At 55.9% G+C, this 19729-nt stretch overlaps 1 protein-coding gene across 7 annotated transcripts in view; it reads left to right on the top strand.

The window, feature by feature from the left end:
- The window catches only part of UBTF (upstream binding transcription factor), a 49096-nt gene extending 38626 nt beyond the window's left edge, over positions 1-10470 (top strand). For 6 of the 7 annotated variants that reach the window (XM_075911199.1, XM_075911195.1, XM_075911193.1 and 3 more), the window contains 5 exons: positions 201-390; positions 1202-1249; positions 2690-2758; positions 3722-3868; positions 5977-10470. In XM_075911199.1, the coding sequence (XP_075767314.1) occupies positions 201-390; positions 1202-1249; positions 2690-2758; positions 3722-3868; positions 5977-6090 (568 nt within the window). In that variant the 3' untranslated portion in view covers positions 6091-10470. The other variant, XM_075911197.1, reaches the window with a different exon arrangement.
- The last annotated feature ends 9259 nt before the right edge of the window (positions 10471-19729 follow it).

Raw genomic sequence — 19729 nt, forward strand, 5'->3', positions numbered from 1 at the left:
ATCCCGCCTTTGGGTGGGGGCAGCTTTTGGACTCCTGGCTCGGGGGCGGGTGGGGAGTCGGGGTCTGGGGGTCAGAGGGGAAGGACAGGTCAGGATCTTTTCTTGGCTCTGGGCATGTCTGTTCCTGCCTCCTGGCCTGGCTGCTCACGGCTGGGGTTGGGACGGGCCCCGCTCGCTGACCCCGCTCTCCCTCGCCCCAGGAACGGTTACCAGAAGTTCTCCCAGGAGCTGCTGTCCAACGGGGAACTGAACCACCTGCCGCTGAAGGAGCGGATGGTGGAGATCGGCAGCCGCTGGCAGCGCATTTCCCAGAGCCAGAAGGACTATTACAAGAAGATGGCGGAAGAGCAGCAGAAGCAGTACAAGATGCACCTGGAAATCTGGCTCAAGGTGAGTGGCTGGGGGCCGAACCACCCTCATGCCCTGCCTGGCCCCCGGCTTGGCCAGCCCTCCGGCAGCGCAGCCCTCCGACCACCCGCCTGGTTCTCTGCTGACCCTCCCCCACTCCCTTCGCGGGTGCCCGGAGGGTTTCTTCACCCCCTGGGCGTTTGGGATGCAGTGTCCTTGGTTTCGCTTCTCCCTGCACTGAGAGGCCAGTAGGATGGCTCAGAGTGGCTGCCCTGGTTCCCACGCTTTTGGGGGGGGCCCACGGCAGCTGCCTCAACCGTCTTATGGATGGGGTGGTCCCCATATTGATGTTAGCTGCGGGAGGATTCCCTGGGAGGGGCCTGGCGTGGGGGGGGGTGCAATGGGGGAGCAGGAGGGGGTGGATTGGGGGGGAGAGATAGGACGGGGTAGGAGCAGGAATTAGGGAGGTGGGGGGTTGCTATGGGCCCGCACCCCCCCAGGGACGGCCCATAGGGCGTGTCTGTGGCGACGACAGATGCTGTCCCCCGGGCCCACGCTGCTCCCCTCTGCCAGCGTGGGGGCTCCAGAGTGGCCAGGGCTCCAGACCCAGCTGTAACTCTTCCCCCAGTTCCCTGTCGGGCTTTCCAAGCTTGGGAGCCTGAGGAAATCCCCCCCCGGGTGGCGGGGCGGGGCTGTTACTCTCCAGCAGCACCAGGGGGCTTCGCTTCCCACCCCCATCCCCCTCCCCAGCACAGCGCCCCCTGTTGGAGCTGGGAACACCCCTGCAGTTGCATCGCTCTGTCCCCTCCCCGCCCCCGTTCCGGGTGGTGATTGTCGTCTCCTGTCTCGGCAGAGTCTGTCCCCGCAGGAGCGAGCCACCTACAAAGAGCACACCTCCAATGTGAGTATCCCCGCCACAGCGGGCCGGGGGGAGCGGCTCGGCGGGATCACGGGGTTGGGGGGGGCCTCGGGTTCACCCCTCCGTCCCGGATGATGGTTGAAACCCGGGGTTTTCAAACTGGGGGGTGGAATGTCAGGCGCTGGGGCTCGGTGCTGCCGGGGGTTCAGGTGAGCAGTGGGGGAGCTGAGGCAGCCACCTGCCTGTCCTGACACTGCAGACTGCGCTGCACCCCAGAAGCGTCCGGCAGCAGATCCAGCTCCTAGGTTGGGGGAGGGGAGTGCGCACAGAGCTCTGCGCCCTGCCCCTGCACTCGCCCCGCACTCTCATTGGCTGGGAACCTGCCCCCGACTGCTTCTGGGGCGCAGCCTGGTCGGCGGTGGCAGGAGAGGCAGGAAGCTGCCTTAGCCTCCCTGCTGACAGGGAACCGCTCGGGGTCAGCCCCTTCTGCCCTAGCCCTGATCCCCCCCAAAGCTGGGGCCCCCTTGTACACTCCAAAGCTCCCATCCTCAGCCCCGCCCTGGAGCCCGCCCGCCAGTCAAAGTCTGTTGGGTTGCGGCATCAACGATTTTCTCCAACTGGGTCATGAGGAAAATTTTGAAAACAGCCGGTTTAAAAAGCCTTCGCTCGAGGGAACAAAGTCGTAACGGGTTATGTGCCGGGGCACTAAGCCTGAACCCCGCGGGGCCCTCTTGTTTTAGGGGTTGTCTGTATGCCTCGGAAGAGAGACCGCCGGCCTCAAGCAGCTTCTCGTCTCAGTAGACTCCGGGAACCAAGTGTGTGGGGGGTGGGCGGAACGCTTGCCCAAGGTCAGCCAGCAGGGTAGTGGCAGAGCTGGAAATATAGAGCTAACCAGGTGGTTTTCATCAACTACGTAAGGGTGCGTCTCGACTACATACCTCTGCCGACAGAGGCATGTAAACTAGGCTACCCGATGTAGTCGATGAAGCGGGGATTTAAACAATCCCCGCTTCATTAAAATAAAGATGGCTGCCACACTGTGCCGCATCAGCTGATCGTCGGCACAGTCAAGACGCGGATCGGTCAACACGGGAAGCCTTTGTCGACCGCTCCCTTATGCCTCGTGGCACAAGGTTTACAGGAGCGGTCGACAAAGGTTTCCCCTGTGGACCGCTCCATGTCTTGACTGCCGCGCTGTGCCGACAATCAGCTGATCCGGCACAGCGTGGCGGCCATCTTTATTTTAATGAAGTGAGGATTATTTAAATCCCCGCTTCATCGACTACGTCGGGTAGCCTGGTTTACATGCCTCTGTCGGCAGAGGCATGTAGTCGAGACGCACCCTAAGCCGGCCCCACCTGAGGCCTTTCTGTGGGTGGTGGTGATGGTTCTGGGTACTTTAACCTCAGGTCTGCTAGGAGGAATCAAGGAGCCCCCGGATTTACTCCATTGACTATTCTTCTTTCCCTCCCTCCTCCGCAGAAGCGTAAGAACATGGGGAAGGTGCGGGGGCCGAACCCCAAAATGAAGCCCGCCATGCAGATCAAGTCGGTAAGTGTCCTCGTGCTCTGTCTTCCCCACGCTGGGCCAGTGGCATGACTGCACCGAGACGTTCCTGCCCCCTGGAGGGGTAGCGCTCTGGTGGGGCGGGGTGGTTGGAGAACAAGAGTTTAAAAAAAAGAAAAACCTGAAGTGTTTTTTAGAAATGCCACTGTGGTGCAGTCTGGGAACTGTAGTTCAGGTGCCTGTTACTCCTGTGTAGGACTACATTTCCCATGATGCACCATGGCACGCTTGGTACAGTGATGCTGTGCATTGTGGGAGATGTAGTCCAGCTGGGGAGCCCAGCCTGGCCTGGAGAGGAGAGTGGTAGCCAGGGGTGGGCAATAATTGTTTACGGGGGCCACTTCAGAAATGTTTTAACTGGCCCTGGGCTGCACCCAAAGGGGCAGGGCCAGGATACTTCCCTGCTTCCCCACCCACAGACCATGATTGGTTTGGGGGAGGGGGAGCGAGTGAAGTCTTTGCCCCCCCTCCAGAGGTTCCCCCTAGGCGCCCATGACCCTGGGGTGGGAGGAAACGTCACGCGCTCTCCCATCTGCCCCCAGGCCAATCAGGGCTTGGGGGCGAGGGGAGCGCGCAAAGTCTCCTCCCGCCCTGCCAGGAGTGCACAAGTGCCAGCCGCTCCTGGCAGGGCGGGGGCAGGGTGGAAGGAACTTTGTGCGTTCCCCCCTGCTTCCGGGCCCTAATCGGCCTGGGGGCAGGGGAGCGGCAGGGCCTTTGTGGCCCGGATCAGCCCGCAGAGGCTCTTTTGCCCACCCCTGGTGGTAGCACATGGCACCTGAACTTCGCATCCCAGGGGGCACTGGGTAATCCCTGGGTCTGTTGCACGGAGGCCCCTAGCCCGTTTTCTGGAGGCCCTGCTTTTCTTCGGCCATCGTGGGGCTTCCAGGGAGGGGTGGGGGCCAAACAGCCTGGCCACAGCCGCCCACCGCACCCCTCTGGCCCCCCCAGGAGTCCGAGGAGGAGGATGACGACGAGGATGACGAGGAGGAAGAGGAGGACGACGAGGACGACGAGGAGGAGAACGGGGACTCGTCCGAGGAAGGCGGGGACTCATCGGAGTCGAGCAGTGAGGAGGAGAGCGAGGATGGGGATGAGGTAAGGCCGCCTGCAGCGCACTGCGGGACTCGGGATGGGTGCCTTGCCTCTTGCTCACCCCACCTCGCTCTTCCCCTCCCCCCCAGTACACCCCCTCTGAGCCTGTTCACTGCTCCCAGGGCCGGCCGTGGTATCTCAGTCTGCCCTGGGATCCCTGGGCCCAGTAATCCATAGGAGTCCCTCTTCCTGCCCCCTTCCCCTGCAACATGGGATCCAGCCTTGGCAATGACCTCAGAGGAGCTGCGCCTATTCACGGGAGATCTCACCGGATTGTGTCACGCAGCCGGCGTCCGCAGCGCGAGGAGCTGTCATCCAAGAACACAGTTTGGGCAAACCAGGGCTCTGCACCTTGCTTCCCACAGCCCCGATTTCCGGGGCAGGGCTGCGTGTTCCATGCAGCGTTCCCTCTAATTTTTTCCATCCATGGGCAGAATACATTTTGTGATGTGCACCGAGGCATGTGCAGATGTGCACCACCAGTAGAAACACTTGCTGTGGGTGCTCTGCTAAACAGCTGGGCAGTGCCTGGGTGGCTGCCCATGTGCTCAGCTTACAGCAGGGGTCTCCAACCTTTTTAAGCATGAGATCACTTTTTGAATTTAAGTGCAATCCAAGATCTGCCTCATATATAATACCCTTGCCCCGCTTCCTTCCTACCCCTTCTCCAAGGCCCCGCCCCTGCTCACTCCATCCTCCCTCTCTTGCCCATCCTCACTCACTTTCATCAGGCTGGGGCAGAGGGTTGGGGGCGCAGGCTCTGGTCTTGGATTTAGGGATTTGGAGTGTGAGAGGGGCTCTGAGCTTCTCTTGGGGCAGGCAGTTGGATGTAGGAGGGGGTTCTAGGAGCAGGCTCTGGGAGGGTGTTTGGATGCAGAAGGGGTTAAGAGCTAGGATAAGGGCTTGGGGTGCATGAGGGAGCTCATGACTGGGGTAGGAGTTTGGGTTGTGGGCTCCATCTGGGCACTGCTGGTGTCTCCTGGGTGGTGGTGCAGTGGGGTTAAGGCAAACTCGTCTGTGCCCTGGCCCTGAACCACTCCCAAAAACAGCCAGCAAACTCCATCCCTGGTCCTGTTGTGCCGCCTCTCTGCTCTGTGGAGAAAGGATACAGAATGGGAGAGGGGACACCCTGACACCAGCACCCCTCCTTTCCCTCCCCTGCCCTGCACAGAAAGCAGGAGACTCCCGGGGGAGGGGCAGGAGATGCACAGCACTGGGGGCAAGGGGCAGCTGAAGTGCCTGCACTTGACAGCCTCTTGGCCAAACCAGTCAGGATCACCTGTCAGAGGCTCCAAGATCTCCTGGTAGATCCCGATCGACTGGTTGGTGACCACTGGCCTACAGGGAACCCTGCTCCCTAGGTACCGTATACAAGGGTTAACTGTGTCGTCTGGTGAAGATATCTGGCCTGATTCTGATCTTGGTCCTAACGGTGTAAACCTGGAGTAAGTCAGTGGAGCTACTCTGGATTTACACCAGGGTCCCATGACAACAGAATTTGGTCAATGGTGCTTGTGCAGGTGCTGGTTTCTGTGCCGTAATGGTGATTTTCTCACCCTCCCATGGGCTGGCAATCCACGTTCATTTATTCATCCTCAGCACGTTCTACTGTTTCCCACTTCCGGGGGTGGGGGGGACGGGCTTTCCCAAGTTCGCGGAGCGTGGCCGGGGGTGTTCTGAAACCCCGAACTATTTCACTGGGTTAAAAACAAACCTAAAAGCACCTAAGTTCCCGGAGGAGAGGCCGGTGGGATTGTACTGGGGATGGGAACAGCTCCTAAAGCCTTCCCCCCTTCCCCTCCGGGCTCACAGATTCGAAAGCAAAACCGCCTGTCAGCCGCGTTTCTGAGCGGCGTGCGGGTGGGGCAAGGCCAGCGGGGAGTCTGCCTGGGGCCAGATCCGATGGCTTGGTGGGCTGGATGCAGCCCTGGGCTGTATTTTGCCCAGGCCTGGCCTACGGGCTGCCGCCCATTGGGTGGCAGAGACCCCAGCGAATTTGGGCGGCGCTGGCGTGGGAAATCCAGGGGCAGCAGGGTTTACCCAGACATGGCTGCTTGAGTTCCCAGCCCCCCTCCCCAGACTCTTAACCCTTTCTTTGCCTTTCGCCGCAGAACGAGGACGACGAGGAGGAGGACGACGACGACGAGGACGAAGACAATGACTCCGAGGGCAGCAGCAGCTCCTCCTCCTCCTCAGGCGATTCCTCCGACTCGGACTCCAACTAAAACGCCCAAAGCGCCACCTTCTTGCCGTACTTTCAGTAATCCCCCCCCACACCCCGACCAGTAATATCCTGGCTGGAGCTCTGGGTAGATGGTTGCAGGGAGGGGGATGGGAAAAATCACTGTGGCTAATTTTTTTTCCCCCCTCCCTCTTAAAGATTTTCACACTAATGGGGTGGTGGTGGGGAAGCTGATAAAAGGCTTTTTTTGCAGGGTGGGGGGAGGGGAATTTCTGTGTTGTTTTTCCAACATAGAGTTTATGCTCAATCTTTTTTTTTTTTTTTTTTTTTTTTTGAGAGGGAGGGGGGATTTTCACACCTCAAGCTGCCCCCACCTCCCCCTTCAGTGTCCAGCTGCCACCTCCAGACTTTATACAAACGCCCCCACCAAAATCCTTTTTAAAACGGCGAGAAAACAAACCACCCAGCGGCGCCAATGTCGTGGCAAGAGGGCGCGGAGGGTTGTTCCCGCGCGTGAGCCGAGCGGCTCAGGACTCAGCCGTTGGGACGGTCTCCCCCTTGGCCTCTGCAGCTGCAGGAAGGAATGGTCTCGTACCGGCGGAAGCTGCACCCGGAGCTCCTGGAGAGCAAGGTGCCACTGCACTTAAGAGCTCCCAGAATGAACTTTGCAGGCGGAATTTTTGTGTGTGTTGGGGGTGGGGGGAGAGTTTAAACAGGTTGCCCAGTTTCGGGGGTGGGAGGGGCTGGCACGGGGTGGGGGAGTCAAGGGGCTGTCATGGAGCATAGACCATCAAGAACTGATCATTGCATCACCCAGTAGAAATATGGTTGATCCGTCGTATCCAACCAGCATTTGGGCAAAGACAGTGGCCGGCGGATCCCAGATTTTTTTCTATTTTATTTTATTTTTTTTTTACGATGAAGTGACCAATTATTGTACTGGAATGGGGCATTTGTTGACTGTCCCTGGGAGGGAGCGGGCCAGGGAGAGGGGTTCAGCTGCCAGGAGAGCTCGTCTGTTGTCGTCCGTGGTTGTCGTGTTTGTTGTTGTATTTTTTTTCTTTTATAAAGCGAGAAAGATCCATCTTTTTATAACCAAAATCTCTGTCTCTGGCGAGCCCTTGTGGCTTGGCATCTCCCCTCCCCCCGCTGCCCTCAGCCAACGCGAGAGGCCACCTACATCAGGGCGGCGTGGAGATTGTTTCGGGAGGCGGGGACAGTGGGCGCGAATTGGTACAAGTTTCTCCTCTATCCATGCCTAGAGCAGCCTGCGTGTGGAATAGGGCGAGGGGGGGGCCTGCCATGAGAACCCAGCTGGACCATTCCACGCTGGACACCCAAGCTGGGCTGCATTATTGGGGCTGACCAGTTTCTCCCCCCTCCCAGGACCGATCTCCTCTGTCACTTTTGCTGCCAGCTCCGATAGTGTTGGTCGGATTATTCTTTTGGAAAGGAACGTTGGGGGAAGTTGCTCCGGAAAGCCAATCCTTAGCGTCACACGGCTGTGAGCTGCGCTCCCACGGCAGCTGCTTCCGAGGCGCAGGATTAGCAGCTGTGCGTATATTATATTAGTATATAATTGGCTATATATTAATATATCACATGTTCCTTTCCCGGTTGAGAGCTGGGGCTAGCTTTTCGCCCCATCCTTTTCTTACGAGGTTCATAAATGGTTGTGTAATTGGTTCTGTAAATAGCGTGTGTGTGAGAAAGAGAAAAGGCTCCGTTGCCTAATTCTCTGGGTTACTTACTGTTACAGCTCAAAGAGGGACTTGCTCCCCTCTTTCTCCCCCCCAGTGCAGAGGGTTCTTATGGGACCCCCGTGCCATCGAAGCCCTCAGTAGGTCCCTATTCCTTCCACCTTTCCTCCGGGCTGGCCGGGGGTGCTTTCACCCAGAGGGTGTGGGTCTGGAAAATGACCGCATCGGGGAAGAAAAATCCAGTGTTTGAATAACTTTGGTGTCTTTTTTTTTTTTTTTTTAAATCCTTTCCCCGCGCCACGAGGGGAGCTGGGGGGTAAAGTTGGGCGGGCGGCGTGTTGGCCGTCTGTTCTCCCCCACCACGCCTGCCCCCTTTCAGCAAAACCCGCCACGGACGGGAAGAGGTGGCTCCGTTTCGGGGATTTTGTTAGCAGGAGCCGCAGCGGTGAATGCAAGTGCAGTGTTTCTGGGACAAGACTGCCCCTCCCTCTCCGCTCCCCCTTGATGCATTCACAGCACCAGCAATTTCATCTCTCATCTCACTGCATTCTGTGCCCCCTCCTCCCCCAATGTAGCCTGGGGAATCCAGCTTACTAAGAGACACTTGAGAACAAAAACTGGGTCCCCATTACTCCCCCCCCCCAAAAGCCCTGCCACCCTCTTTCCTCCCCTCCTCGCCCAAATAACTCTTTCCCCCCCCTCCTCTCCCCAGCACTGGGCGGGGTGACAGTATTGAGCGGGCCGGCGTGTGGCTGTCATGGTTTTCCCCTCCGCCCCGGGTGCACGATCACTCCCCCCAGTCCCAGAGCCATGCTGTCACCCAGCGTGGTCCCGTGAGCACGGGAGGCAAGGCCGCTTGGAACCAGGAGGACTTTGCCTTTCTGCTTCCTTTCCTAGGATCTACATGTCAAGGGTTTAGCCAGCCCCTTGTGTTTTGGATTTGGCACAGCCAAGTCTGGCCAGAGTGGTGCAAAGTCCCTTTCCCTACTGTCGCAGTTGGAAAGGGGAGGGGAGAGAAAACAGATGACTAGTGAGAGGTGGTTTGGGGGTTTTTTAATAGGAGATTAGGACAACCTCAAGAGGGGGAAGCTCCCTGCAGGGAGGCAGGCAAGGGGGGGGGGGATTTTAGCAGCAAGGGTTGGGAGGGGGGCCAGGTTTGGGTTTATGGGCAAAGCAGCGTTGGCCTTGATGTCTAGCAGCAAGGGGGGAGTTGCAGCAGATTTCGGGGGGCTGGTTGGAGTGGTGGTTCCTTGGGCTGCACCCACACGCCTCACTCCCACCTCTGTTTTCCACCGCAGCCCTTGCTTCTGCGGGATGAGCAGGCGGGTGAGTAGAGCCCCTTCTTGGGTGACTTTAGGCCTGTCTGCCCCCAATACAGCATGCAGGGGGCTACTCAAACATCCTGCGCTCTAGGATTTGGAGCATCCCAGATTCCACACCAGGTTAGTGTGGGGATGCTGTGTTGGGAACCACAGACCTACCCGCTCCCCACGTCCTCTGAAGAGAGGGCAGCTGCTGTGGGTTGTGCCTGTCAAATCAGGTCTCTACCGGGGGAGGAGATGGGGGGGGGCTACGAAAATGGGGTCCAAACGCCCAGTGGGAATATAATCAACTGAGTCACAGCATAGGAAAGGGGCTTTGTGACCACCGTAGGTGGGTCTGCACCCAGTAGCAGACCCTCCTTGCTAGGAACTTGGCACAGGCTATGCTTTCTGGGCCAGAGCCGGGTAGTTCTTGCCCAGGTATGGATTGCAGGGCCGAAGCCAGGCTAGAACGCTGCCTTCTGACTGTTTTAAGGGAGGCGTTCCTCCCTCCCATCTCCCTTCCCGGGTCTCTTGTTTGATTGTCTCCTTGGCCCCAATTCAGGAAAGCACATGTTTCATGTCAGCGAGATTTGGGTGAGTGCTTTTCTGAACTGGAGCCAGAGGGCTGCTGGGATTAAAATCCCCTTTTCTGGCCGATCAGGTCACGTTCCCAGGCAGGAATGACTCTACAGATTTCAGTGGGCTTCCCCGGCTGAGGTGAAACCGCCCCCCAGGCCTTCCGAGTCCTAAAGGGAAGCCATGCTATGGATTCAAGGAGGGTGAGGGAGATATCTTGGGGGGTAGGGGGGGCGTGCCATTCAGGCAGCTCACAGGATACCCTCCCCAAAGAGTAACGGACAATCTTTGTAGATCTAGCAAAGGGACTCAAGTGCTGATGAAAATTTAGGGTTTTTCACTCCTCCTTTCTGCCCCTTCTCTGGGTATGTTTCGATGTAACATGCCTGTGATCTCTCTTCCCCCATTCTTCCTGCCTGCTGTTTTGTATCTGTCTGTCCTGGATCCCACTTCCCAACTCTCCTCTCTCACCCCTCCCGCCCCTCTTGATCCTTTTTTTTTTTTTTTTGGGTTGGTTCTTGTTTTCTTTTTCCCTTCGTGGGGAAACCGATTTCATTTTGCTGATTGTACCCAGCGCTGTTGTATTTTAGTGGATGTGTTTTTTAGTACAAAAAAAAATTTCAAAAAAATTTTTTTCTGTTTAAAAAAAATAAAAATGAAAAATTCTTACAGTACTGACAATTTTTTTTTAAAGTTACAGGGGAGGAAAAAGTGGTTTGTACTGTAAGAGAATTGAAGCTGAGTGCATTTTTGCACTACCACAAAAACCCGTAATACTTATAGATGGACATTCTTGTGAATTACAAAAAATAAAAATAAAAAAAAATCATTTTTTTTCTAATATTTAAAGAGTGTTTTTTGTAGGTTTAAAACAAATGAAAAACAAACAAAACCCAACTTCAATTTGTATTGCTCAGTGGACTTAGAAATCAACCCTGGACAGACTTAAAACTGTGGAGGGATTTTTGGGGTTGGTTTTTTTTTTTTTTTTTTTTTTTTTGGAGGGCAAGGGAGGGATGGGGTTCGTATAATGAAGTGAAAAATAATGTTTCTGTTCTCATGTCATTACTATTAAAAAAAATAAAACTTTAGGAAAAAAACTCAGTGTATGAGGTTGTTTCCCTCCGTTGTGGCTTTGCTTATCTTAATAATTAGCTATTGCTGTTTGTTTTACAGTAGTGTTGAGAGGTGGGCTTGGGGCTGATAGGACTGTACCTACTGGGTTTGAATGTGAAATTCTATGGCTTTTGTGCAAATTGGAGTAGATCTCTGTTTCTCAGCCTTTTTAGATTGATGACCTCTTACTTGGAGGGAAAAGCCTTTGTGACCGAACATTAAATGTATCAGGGCTAAGCCTATTCTAGAGAGGTCTGTTTTGAGGGGTGGACGCCGAACACTTAACCTTGAAGGGGAAGGTGCACGAGAGAGCAAGATTTAAAAAATTTTTTTTCCTGTAGATTGTAATTGTCTTGTGCCCCACCCCTTCCCCGACTGCCTTTGAACACTTGGAGGTCGCCACCTTAAAACTAAGACCTGCATCTTTATGACCAGGGCCGGCCTTAGGTCGATTTGTCCGATTTCCCCGAATCGGGCTCCGCACCTACAGGGGCCCTGAACCCGGAAGTGTGCCGGGCGCGCTGTGGGAGGGGGCATCGGCCCCGGCGGAGGAGTGCGGCGGCTGCTTGCACCACAGGAGGTGTGAGTGGAGCGCAGGGTTTCCCTGCGTCACAGGGGGGTGGAGAGGTGGGGGGGTATTAGCTACCTCCGGGGCTTTGCGGGGGAGGTAGCTGGGGATTTTTTGTGTGCCGTTTTTTTTTTTGTTTTGCTCAACCACAATTGCTGTGGGGCCTCGTCAAAATTATTCGAATTGGGCCCCGCATTTCCCTAAAGCCGGCCCTGTTTATGACCGTAAGAGACAGCCCCTGTTCCAAAGAATTGACAGTACAAGGCCCTCAGCCTACACACACTCTGTATGTTGAAGCATGTAAGAACGAAGCACAGACTCCTCTATTCTATGTGTTTATGCAGCACCTAGCAGGGGGGTGGGCAAAGGGGGCCTCAGGGCGGGGGAGCTGCGTGAATCTTCCTTCGCCCTGCCCCGGCTCTGCGAGGAGCCTGTCCTGGGGGTGGGGGAGCATGCCAAGCCTCTTCCAGGCATGGGTGCCTAGTGGGAAAGGGGGCTCCCCCACATGCAGACCAATCATGGTCTGGAGGTGGGGGTAGCCCTGCCCTTTCTTATTTAGGCCCAGCCCCTTCCAGGGTGGCCCGGGACTATTTCAAACATTTTTGAAGTGGCCCCTGGGCAAAAATGATTGCCCACCCCTGGCCTAGCACAGTGGGATCCTGATCTTCCGTTGTTCAAGAGGATGTGTGGGAGGCACATGTATCGGTTTTGGGGTAAGAGGCAGGGCGGCGCAGGGATAGGGAGGGAGCAGAGCAGAGGTGGGGCCAGAGGCAGCCCTTTCCTAGGCTGGGGGGGGAAGGTGTCGTGGCTGGAGATCCCCCCCATGTCCCTTACTAGTCACCCCTGACTTGGCCGGCAGTTCTCAGCCAGGGGGTACGTGTACAAAGAGATCTTCCAAGGGGTACCTCAGCTTGTCTAGATATTTGCCTAATTTTACAGCAGGCTACAGCAAGTAGTTTATTACGCGAGGTTAAACTTTGTGAAACCAGTCAGATTCCGGAAAGGGGCACAGCCGCCTGGAAAGGTTGAAAGCCACTGGACTAGGCTAATGATTTTAAAACAGGGCTTCCCTGGAATGCTAGTGCCCCACAGAGCCTTTGCTTTCAGCAAGGTAAAAGAGCTGCCAGCCCCCGCAGGACTGTGAGATGATCAGAGAATGGTACCAGTCTAAGACCTGTTCTAACGCCCAAATCCCTGGCCTTGGGAGGTAGCTGCCACCATCCAAGTGAGGAAAACCCCCTTTTCTTCTTGAACCCAGGAAGAAAGCACTTGGGAACTTTTTCCAGAGAGGTACCCCAAGCTCTTTTACCACAAGAAAGCTTGGGGAGGGGGGGAGGAGAAGGAGAAAACAAACTGCAATCTCTGATAGCTGATCTCTCCGTCTTGAGCATGCATACACTGGTCTCCTATTGCCTTCCAGGACCCAAGAATCAAATCAGCACCTTCAGAAAGGCAATTTTCTTAGCAAAACAAAAAGCTATCCTTGATAAAGCAGGCTGGGTTGCTAGGCATTTTAAAGCAAAAGACAAAAGAACTATTTAAAAATACAGGGAAATTCCATCCCTGGGATACAGCTTAAAGTACAGTAGATGGGGCAGGGGGAGGCGACACATGGACTTAGCACAGAGAAGTTAACCAAACAAAACAAAGAAAATAACCTGAGCATGTCTAAATAGACGTTCCATTCCCTAGCTACTCACATATTCATGCTTCAAGGTCCAGTCCATTTCCATGGCCTGGAGTCTTTGTAGACGTGGTAGTTCTGACTGATTCAAGTCATCTTATAGAATCATAGAGCTGGAAGAGAACTTAGAAGGCCATCAAGGCCAGCCCCCTGCCCAAGGCAGGACCAATCCCAATTAAATCAACCCAGCCGGGGCTTTGTCAAGCCTAGACTTAAACACCTCTAGGGATGGAGAGTCCACTACTTCCCTAGGTAACCCTCCTAGTGGAATAGTTTTTCCTAATATCCAACCTGGACCTCTCCCACCACAACTGGACCTCTCCCACCGTTCCTTGTTCGGCCATCCATCAATCCTGTGAACAGCCTTTCTTTAGCCTTTTTGGAACCTCCCTTCAGGAAGTTGAAGGCTGCTATCAAATCCCCCCTCACTCTTCTCTTCTGCAGACTAAATAGACCCAACTCCCTCAGCCTCTCCTCGTAGGTCAAATGCTCCAGCCCCCTAATCATTTTGGTTGCCCTCCCCTGGACCCTCTCCAATGCATCCACATCCTTCCTGTAATTGGGGGCCCAGGACTGTACACAATACTCCAGATGTGGCCTCACCAGAGCCAAGTAAAGAGGAATAATCACATCTCTGGATTGACTGGCAATGCTTCTCTTAATGCAACCTAATATGCAATTAGCCTTCTTGGCTACAAGGGCACACTGTTGAATCATATCCAGCTTCTCATCCACTGTAATCCCCAGGTCCTTTCCTACAGAACTGCTACTTAGCCAATTGGTCCCCAGCCTGTAACAATGCTTGGGATTCTTCTATCCCAAGTGCAGGACTCTACACTTGTCCTTGTTGAACCTCATCAGATTTCTTGTGGCCCAATCCTCCAATTTGTCTAAGTCACTCTGGACTCTATCCCTGCACTCCAGCATGTCTACCTCTCCCCCTAGCTTAGTGTCATCCACAAACTTACTGAGGGTGCAATCCATCCCCTTATCCAGGTCATTAATAAAGATGTTGAACAAAACCGATCCCAGAACCGAACCTTGGGGCACTCCGCTAGAAACCAACCGCCATCCTGACATCGAACTGTTGATCACTACCCGCTGGGCCCGGTCTTCCAACCAGCTTTCTATCCATCTTACCGTCCATTTATCCAATCCACTTTCCCTTAACTTGCTGGCAAGAATATTGTGGGAGACCGTATCCAAAGCCTTGCTAAAGTCAAGGTATATCACATCCACTGACTTCCCCATATTCACAGAGCCATTTACCTCATCATAGAAGCTAATCAGATTGGTCAGGTACGACTTGCCCTTCATGAAACCATGCTGACTATTCTTGATCACCTTCCCCTCTTCCAAGTGCTTCAAAATGGATTCCTTGAGGATCCCCTCCATGATTTCTCCAGGGACTGAGGAACAACTGACCGGCCTTTAGTTCCCTGGGTCGTCCTCCTTCCCTTTCTTAAAGATGGGCACTACATTTGCCTTTTTCCAATCATCCGGGGATCTCTCCCAATCTCCATGACTTTTCAAAGATAATGGCCAAAGCTCCTCAATGACATTTGCCAACTCCCTCAGTACCCTCGGATGTGTTAAGTCCGGACCCATGGATTTATGTAGGTTTAGCTTTTCTAAATAGTTCCTAACCTGTTCTTTCCCCATGAAGGGCTGTCCACCTTCGTCCCATATTACATCACTTAGCGCATTAGTCTGGGAGCTGACCTTGTCTGTGAAGACAGAGGCAAGGAAAGCATTGAGTACTTCAGCTTTCCCCACATCATCTGTCATTGGGTTACCATCCTCATCCATTAGGGGCCCCACACTCTCTCTGATCACCACCTTCTTGCTAACATGCCTGTAGAAACCTTTCTTGTTATCCTTCACATCCCCTGCGAGTTGCAATTTCAATTGTGCTTTCACCTTCCTGATAACTCCCCTGCATTCTCAAGCTATACATTTATACCCCTCCCTAGTCATCTGTCCAAGTTTCCCGGCTTAAAATCTCACACAAAGAAGAAAAAGCAAGCAGGGTTTCTTTCAGTTCACCTTCCCCCATTGGCTCTCCTGGCTCCCTGCCAACAGCTCGTAGCTACCTGAGTTTAACCCTTTGGCTCCTGAATGCTGGGATGTTCAGAAAAGGCCAGCTCTCCTATCCATCACACCCCATTCTTACGTTCGTGCTGTGAAATAGCCTGCAGCCGCAGACTTACATACACCAACGAGTTTACGTGGGCTCCAAATTCCATCAGGCATGCACATGCCCCTTCATCTTCGATCTGTACTTGAAACCCCCAGCCTGGCCCTCGGAGCTGCTGTGCTGCTCCAAACACTGGATTTGATTTCTTTATTCTCCGATGCTGTGAGAGCAAAGAGGGTCCCCCAAACTCCGCACAGGGACGAGGTGCTTCCATGGCGCAGGACAACAGCTTTCTGGGAGGAGATTTACATAAAGGCCTGTCCGCTTCTGGAAACTGACGCTGCCATGGGACTGCCAATTGGGGTCAGGTTGTTAAACCAGAAGCCCACCCACATTCCAGAACAGGTAAATTCTTTGCCCCTGCTGAATTCCCTCCATGTTAGCAATCGAATACGAGAGTCGGTATTTCCTACCTTACACTTGTCACACAGAATGGCCGCGTGTTATTAACAGCAACTGTGAGGTGGTTGCATTTCCACGGTCAATGAAATGATTCCTCTCTACACCCAGGGTCTGTAAACCCTCGGCTAGGAAAGGCAGGCACGTAAGGGGTTTTGCAGCTAGTTTGTTCACTCTTCTGCTGATACTGGAATCTGTTCCTTCTTGTGCATCCACAGAATCATTAAAATGTTGCTACCAGTGATGTTTGCACTAGGGATGTAATAGTGTAGTTGATTGACTGATAAGCAAAAGCTAATAGGTTAATGCTATAGACTACGTGCACGTCCCTCCACTCCCACCTGCCAGTAAATTTTTTAGCAGGCCGGCCAGTAGCTCAGCTCAGTCCCAGCTCACACTGGGTCCGGGACCTACTTCCGCTGTGGCTCTGTATTAGGAGCCATATGGGCAAGCAGCCTGGTTCAGTTCTGGCTCATGCTGTGTCTCGGAGCTCAGCCCCGCTCTCCACCCCCTCCTGGACAGGGGCGGCTGCCACCCTGCGCTGCTGCCTCTGTATCAGAGGCAGCAGCATGGGGCAACAGGCAGCCGGTCCACCAGGGGAGCTGGTTTTAAACTATCTCCCCTTGCAGACCAGCTCTCGCCTGGCACCCTAGGCTGCTGCCTCTGATTCAGAGGCAGCAATGTGGAGTGGCAGGGGTTTCCTTGGGAGTGGGGCTGGAGCACACTGGCTTCTGGCCCCACCCTCCGGGGCCTATAGAATAGTCGACTAACCGATAAGAATGCATGACTAGTCAATTAACCGATATTTAACATCCCTAGTTTTCACCCATCCAATTCAAGACCATAGAGGGTCACACGGTAGAAGGGGGGGGGGGGCTGGATAACCAGACACAGAGGGCTGCACAGCTGTTGCTAAGGCTAGAATCCCTGCTGTTGGTAACTATGAGCATGGAGGAAAGAACCCAGCCTCACCCTCCGATCGCGGGGGGAGCTGTCTGGAGTGGCAGGGGGCACGTTTTTCTGTGTCAGTGGGTCCCCGGGGATCTGGAGAGCTCGAGACCCAACCGTGGAATTCCACAACCCGGCTTTCAGAATCCCTTTTCAGAGCAGAACCACACTTTCTACGATGGGCTGCCTAGCAACAGTTGCTAGGACAGTACCAGCTTCCACTGGTACAGAACTGGCCTGCGGAGGGGGTGAAACCGTGCTGTCTGCCCCCAGCCTCTATGCTCAGCAGCGGCCCAAAGCTGGTAGAACAAAGACACCTGCAGATCAGGACTGAGGGAGAGCAGCTGAGCGGCGTGGGAAGCAGGGCTGGAAGGGCAGGGTGCTGTAAGCCAGGATGAAAGCGCCTCCGGGCCCCCTATCTATCAGGGTACAGCCACCGAAGAGTGTCTACCGGTTCCTCACTTCCCTGGGCACTAAATTTCTCTCCCTGGGCAGCTGATCTCCGTGAGTGAAGGGCAGCTGGCCTGTCTCTAAGGTGAGGCTGCTTCTATGAGAAGCACGACAGCCCTGGACACTTGCTTGTCCCAGACCACGGTGACTTACAAGGATCAATGGTGTCATTGTAGGCCTCCTGGCTGTCTTGTTGGATCAACGTACTTGCTACCCGGCAGGATGACAAGAGGCTGGCATGGGGAAAAGGGACACCCGGAGGAAGGGGAGGATCCCCTGGGGAGTGGGCAGGGAAGGCACAGACAGATGGAGAGAAGGGCAGGAAGTAGTCAGGTGTGCTGATGGGATGGAACCGGGCAAGAAGGCAGCATGCAGATTTATATGGAGGAAGATCACTGGGTATGAGGGGAATCCTTGAAGGAGGGAGGAGTAGGCAGGCAAGTGTGGGGAGCAGGCAGGCAGGCTCTTCTGAGAGTGAGGGGAGCAGACAAGCAGGTTCCTCTGAGAGTGGGGGGAGCAGGCAGGCATGTGTGGGGAGCAGATCCCCTAAGAGTGGGGGGAGCAGGCAGGTGTGGAGAGCAGGCTCCCATGAGTGGAGGGAGCAGACAGGCAGGCTCTCCTGAGAGTGGGGGGGGGGGGGAGAGCAGGCAGGCAGGTGTGTGTGGGGCACCTCTGAAGGGGAAGGAGTAGGCAGGCAGGCATGGGGTCACCTCTGAAGGACGGGGAGTAGGCAGGCAGGCGTGTGTGGGGCGCCTCTGAAGGAGGGGGGAGCAGGCAGGCAGGTGTGTGTGGGGCGCCTCTGAAGGAGGGGGGAGCAGGCAGGCAGTTGTGTGGAGGCGCCTCTGAAGGGGAGGAGCAGGCAGGTGTGTGGGGGGGGAGTCTCTGAAGGGGAGGAGCAGGCATGTGTGTGTGGGGGAGTCTCTGAAGGGGAGGAGCAGGCAGGTGTGTGTGGGGGGGAGTCTCTGAAGGAGAGGAGCAGGCAGGTGTGTGTGTGTGGGGGAGTCTCTGAAGGGGAGGAGCAGGCAGGTGTGTGTGTGGGGGGAGTCTCTGAAGGGGAGGAGCAGGCAGGTGTGTGTGGGGGGGGGGAGTCTCTGAAGGGGAGGAGCAGGCAGGTGTGTGTGGGGGGAGTCTGAAGGGGAGGAGCAGGCAGGTGTGTGTGTGGGGGGGGAGTCTCTGAAGGGGAGGAGCAGGCAGGTGTGTGTGTGGGGGGGGGAGTCTCTGAAGGGGAGGAGCAGGCAGGTGTGTGTGTGTGTGGGGGGGAGTCTCTGAAGGGGAGGAGCAGGCAGGTGTGTGTGTGTGGGGGGGGAGTCTCTGAAGGGGAGGAGCAGGCAGGTGTGTGTGTGGGGGGGGAGTCTCTGAAGGGGAGGAGCAGGCAGGTGTGTGTGTGTGGGGGGAGTCTCTGAAGGGGAGGAGCAGGCAGGTGTGTGTGTGTGGGGGGGAGTCTCTGAAGGGGAGGAGCAGGCAGGTGTGTGTGGGGGGGGAGTCTCTGAAGGGGAGGAGCAGGCAGGTGTGTGTGTGGGGGGGGAGTCTCTGAAGGGGAGGAGCAGGCAGGTGTGTGTGTGTGGGGGGAGTCTCTGAAGGGGAGGAGCAGGCAGGTGTGTGTGTGTGGGGGGGAGTCTCTGAAGGGGAGGAGCAGGCAGGTGTGTGTGTGTGGGGGGGAGTCTCTGAAGGGGAGGAGCAGGCAGGTGTGTGTGTGGGGGGGGAGTCTCTGAAGGGGAGGAGCAGGCAGGTGTGTGTGTGTGGGGGGGGAGTCTCTGAAGGGGAGGAGCAGGCAGGTGTGTGTGTGTGGGGGGGGAGTCTCTGAAGGGGAGGAGCAGGCAGGTGTGTGTGTGTGGGGGGGGGAGTCTCTGAAGGGGAGGAGCAGGCAGGTGTGTGTGTGTGTGGGGGGGAGTCTCTGAAGGGGAGGAGCAGGCAGGTGTGTGTGTGTGGGGGGGGAGTCTCTGAAGGGGAGGAGCAGGCAGGTGTGTGTGTGTGGGGGAGTCTCTGAAGGGGAGGAGCAGGCAGGTGTGTGTGTGTGGGGGAGTCTCTGAAGGGGAGGAGCAGGCAGGTGTGTGTGGGGGGGAGTCTGAAGGGGAGGAGCAGGCAGGTGTGTGTGTGTGGGGGGGAGTCTCTGAAGGGGAGGAGCAGGCAGGTGTGTGTGGGGGGGGGAGTCTGAAGGGGAGGAGCAGGCAGGTGTGTGTGTGTGTGTGTGGGGAGTCTCTGAAGGGGAGGAGCAGGCAGGTGTGTGTGTGGGGGGGGAGTCTCTGAAGGGGAGGAGCAGGCAGGTGTGTGTGTGTGTGGGGGGAGTCTCTGAAGGGGAGGAGCAGGCAGGTGTGTGTGTGTGGGGGGGGAGTCTCTGAAGGGGAGGAGCAGGCAGGTGTGTGTGTGTGGGGGGGGGAGTCTCTGAAGGGGAGGAGCAGGCAGGTGTGTGTGTGTGGGGGGGAGTCTCTGAAGGGGAGGAGCAGGCAGGTGTGTGTGTGTGGGGGGGGAGTCTCTGAAGGGGAGGAGCAGGCAGGTGTGTGTGTGTGGGGGGGAGTCTCTGAAGGGGAGGAGCAGGCAGGTGTGTGTGTGTGGGGGGGAGTCTCTGAAGGGGAGGAGCAGGCAGGTGTGTGTGTGGGGGGGGAGTCTCTGAAGGGGAGGAGCAGGCAGGTGTGTGTGTGGGGGGGGGAGTCTCTGAAGGGGAGGAGCAGGCAGGTGTGTGTGTGTGTGGGGGGGAGTCTCTGAAGGGGAGGAGCAGGCAGGTGTGTGTGTGTGGGGGGGG

The sequence above is a fragment of the Pelodiscus sinensis genome, chromosome 29 (genome assembly GCF_049634645.1).
Source record: "Pelodiscus sinensis isolate JC-2024 chromosome 29, ASM4963464v1, whole genome shotgun sequence".
In the NCBI taxonomy this organism is placed as follows: domain Eukaryota; kingdom Metazoa; phylum Chordata; order Testudines; family Trionychidae; genus Pelodiscus; species Pelodiscus sinensis.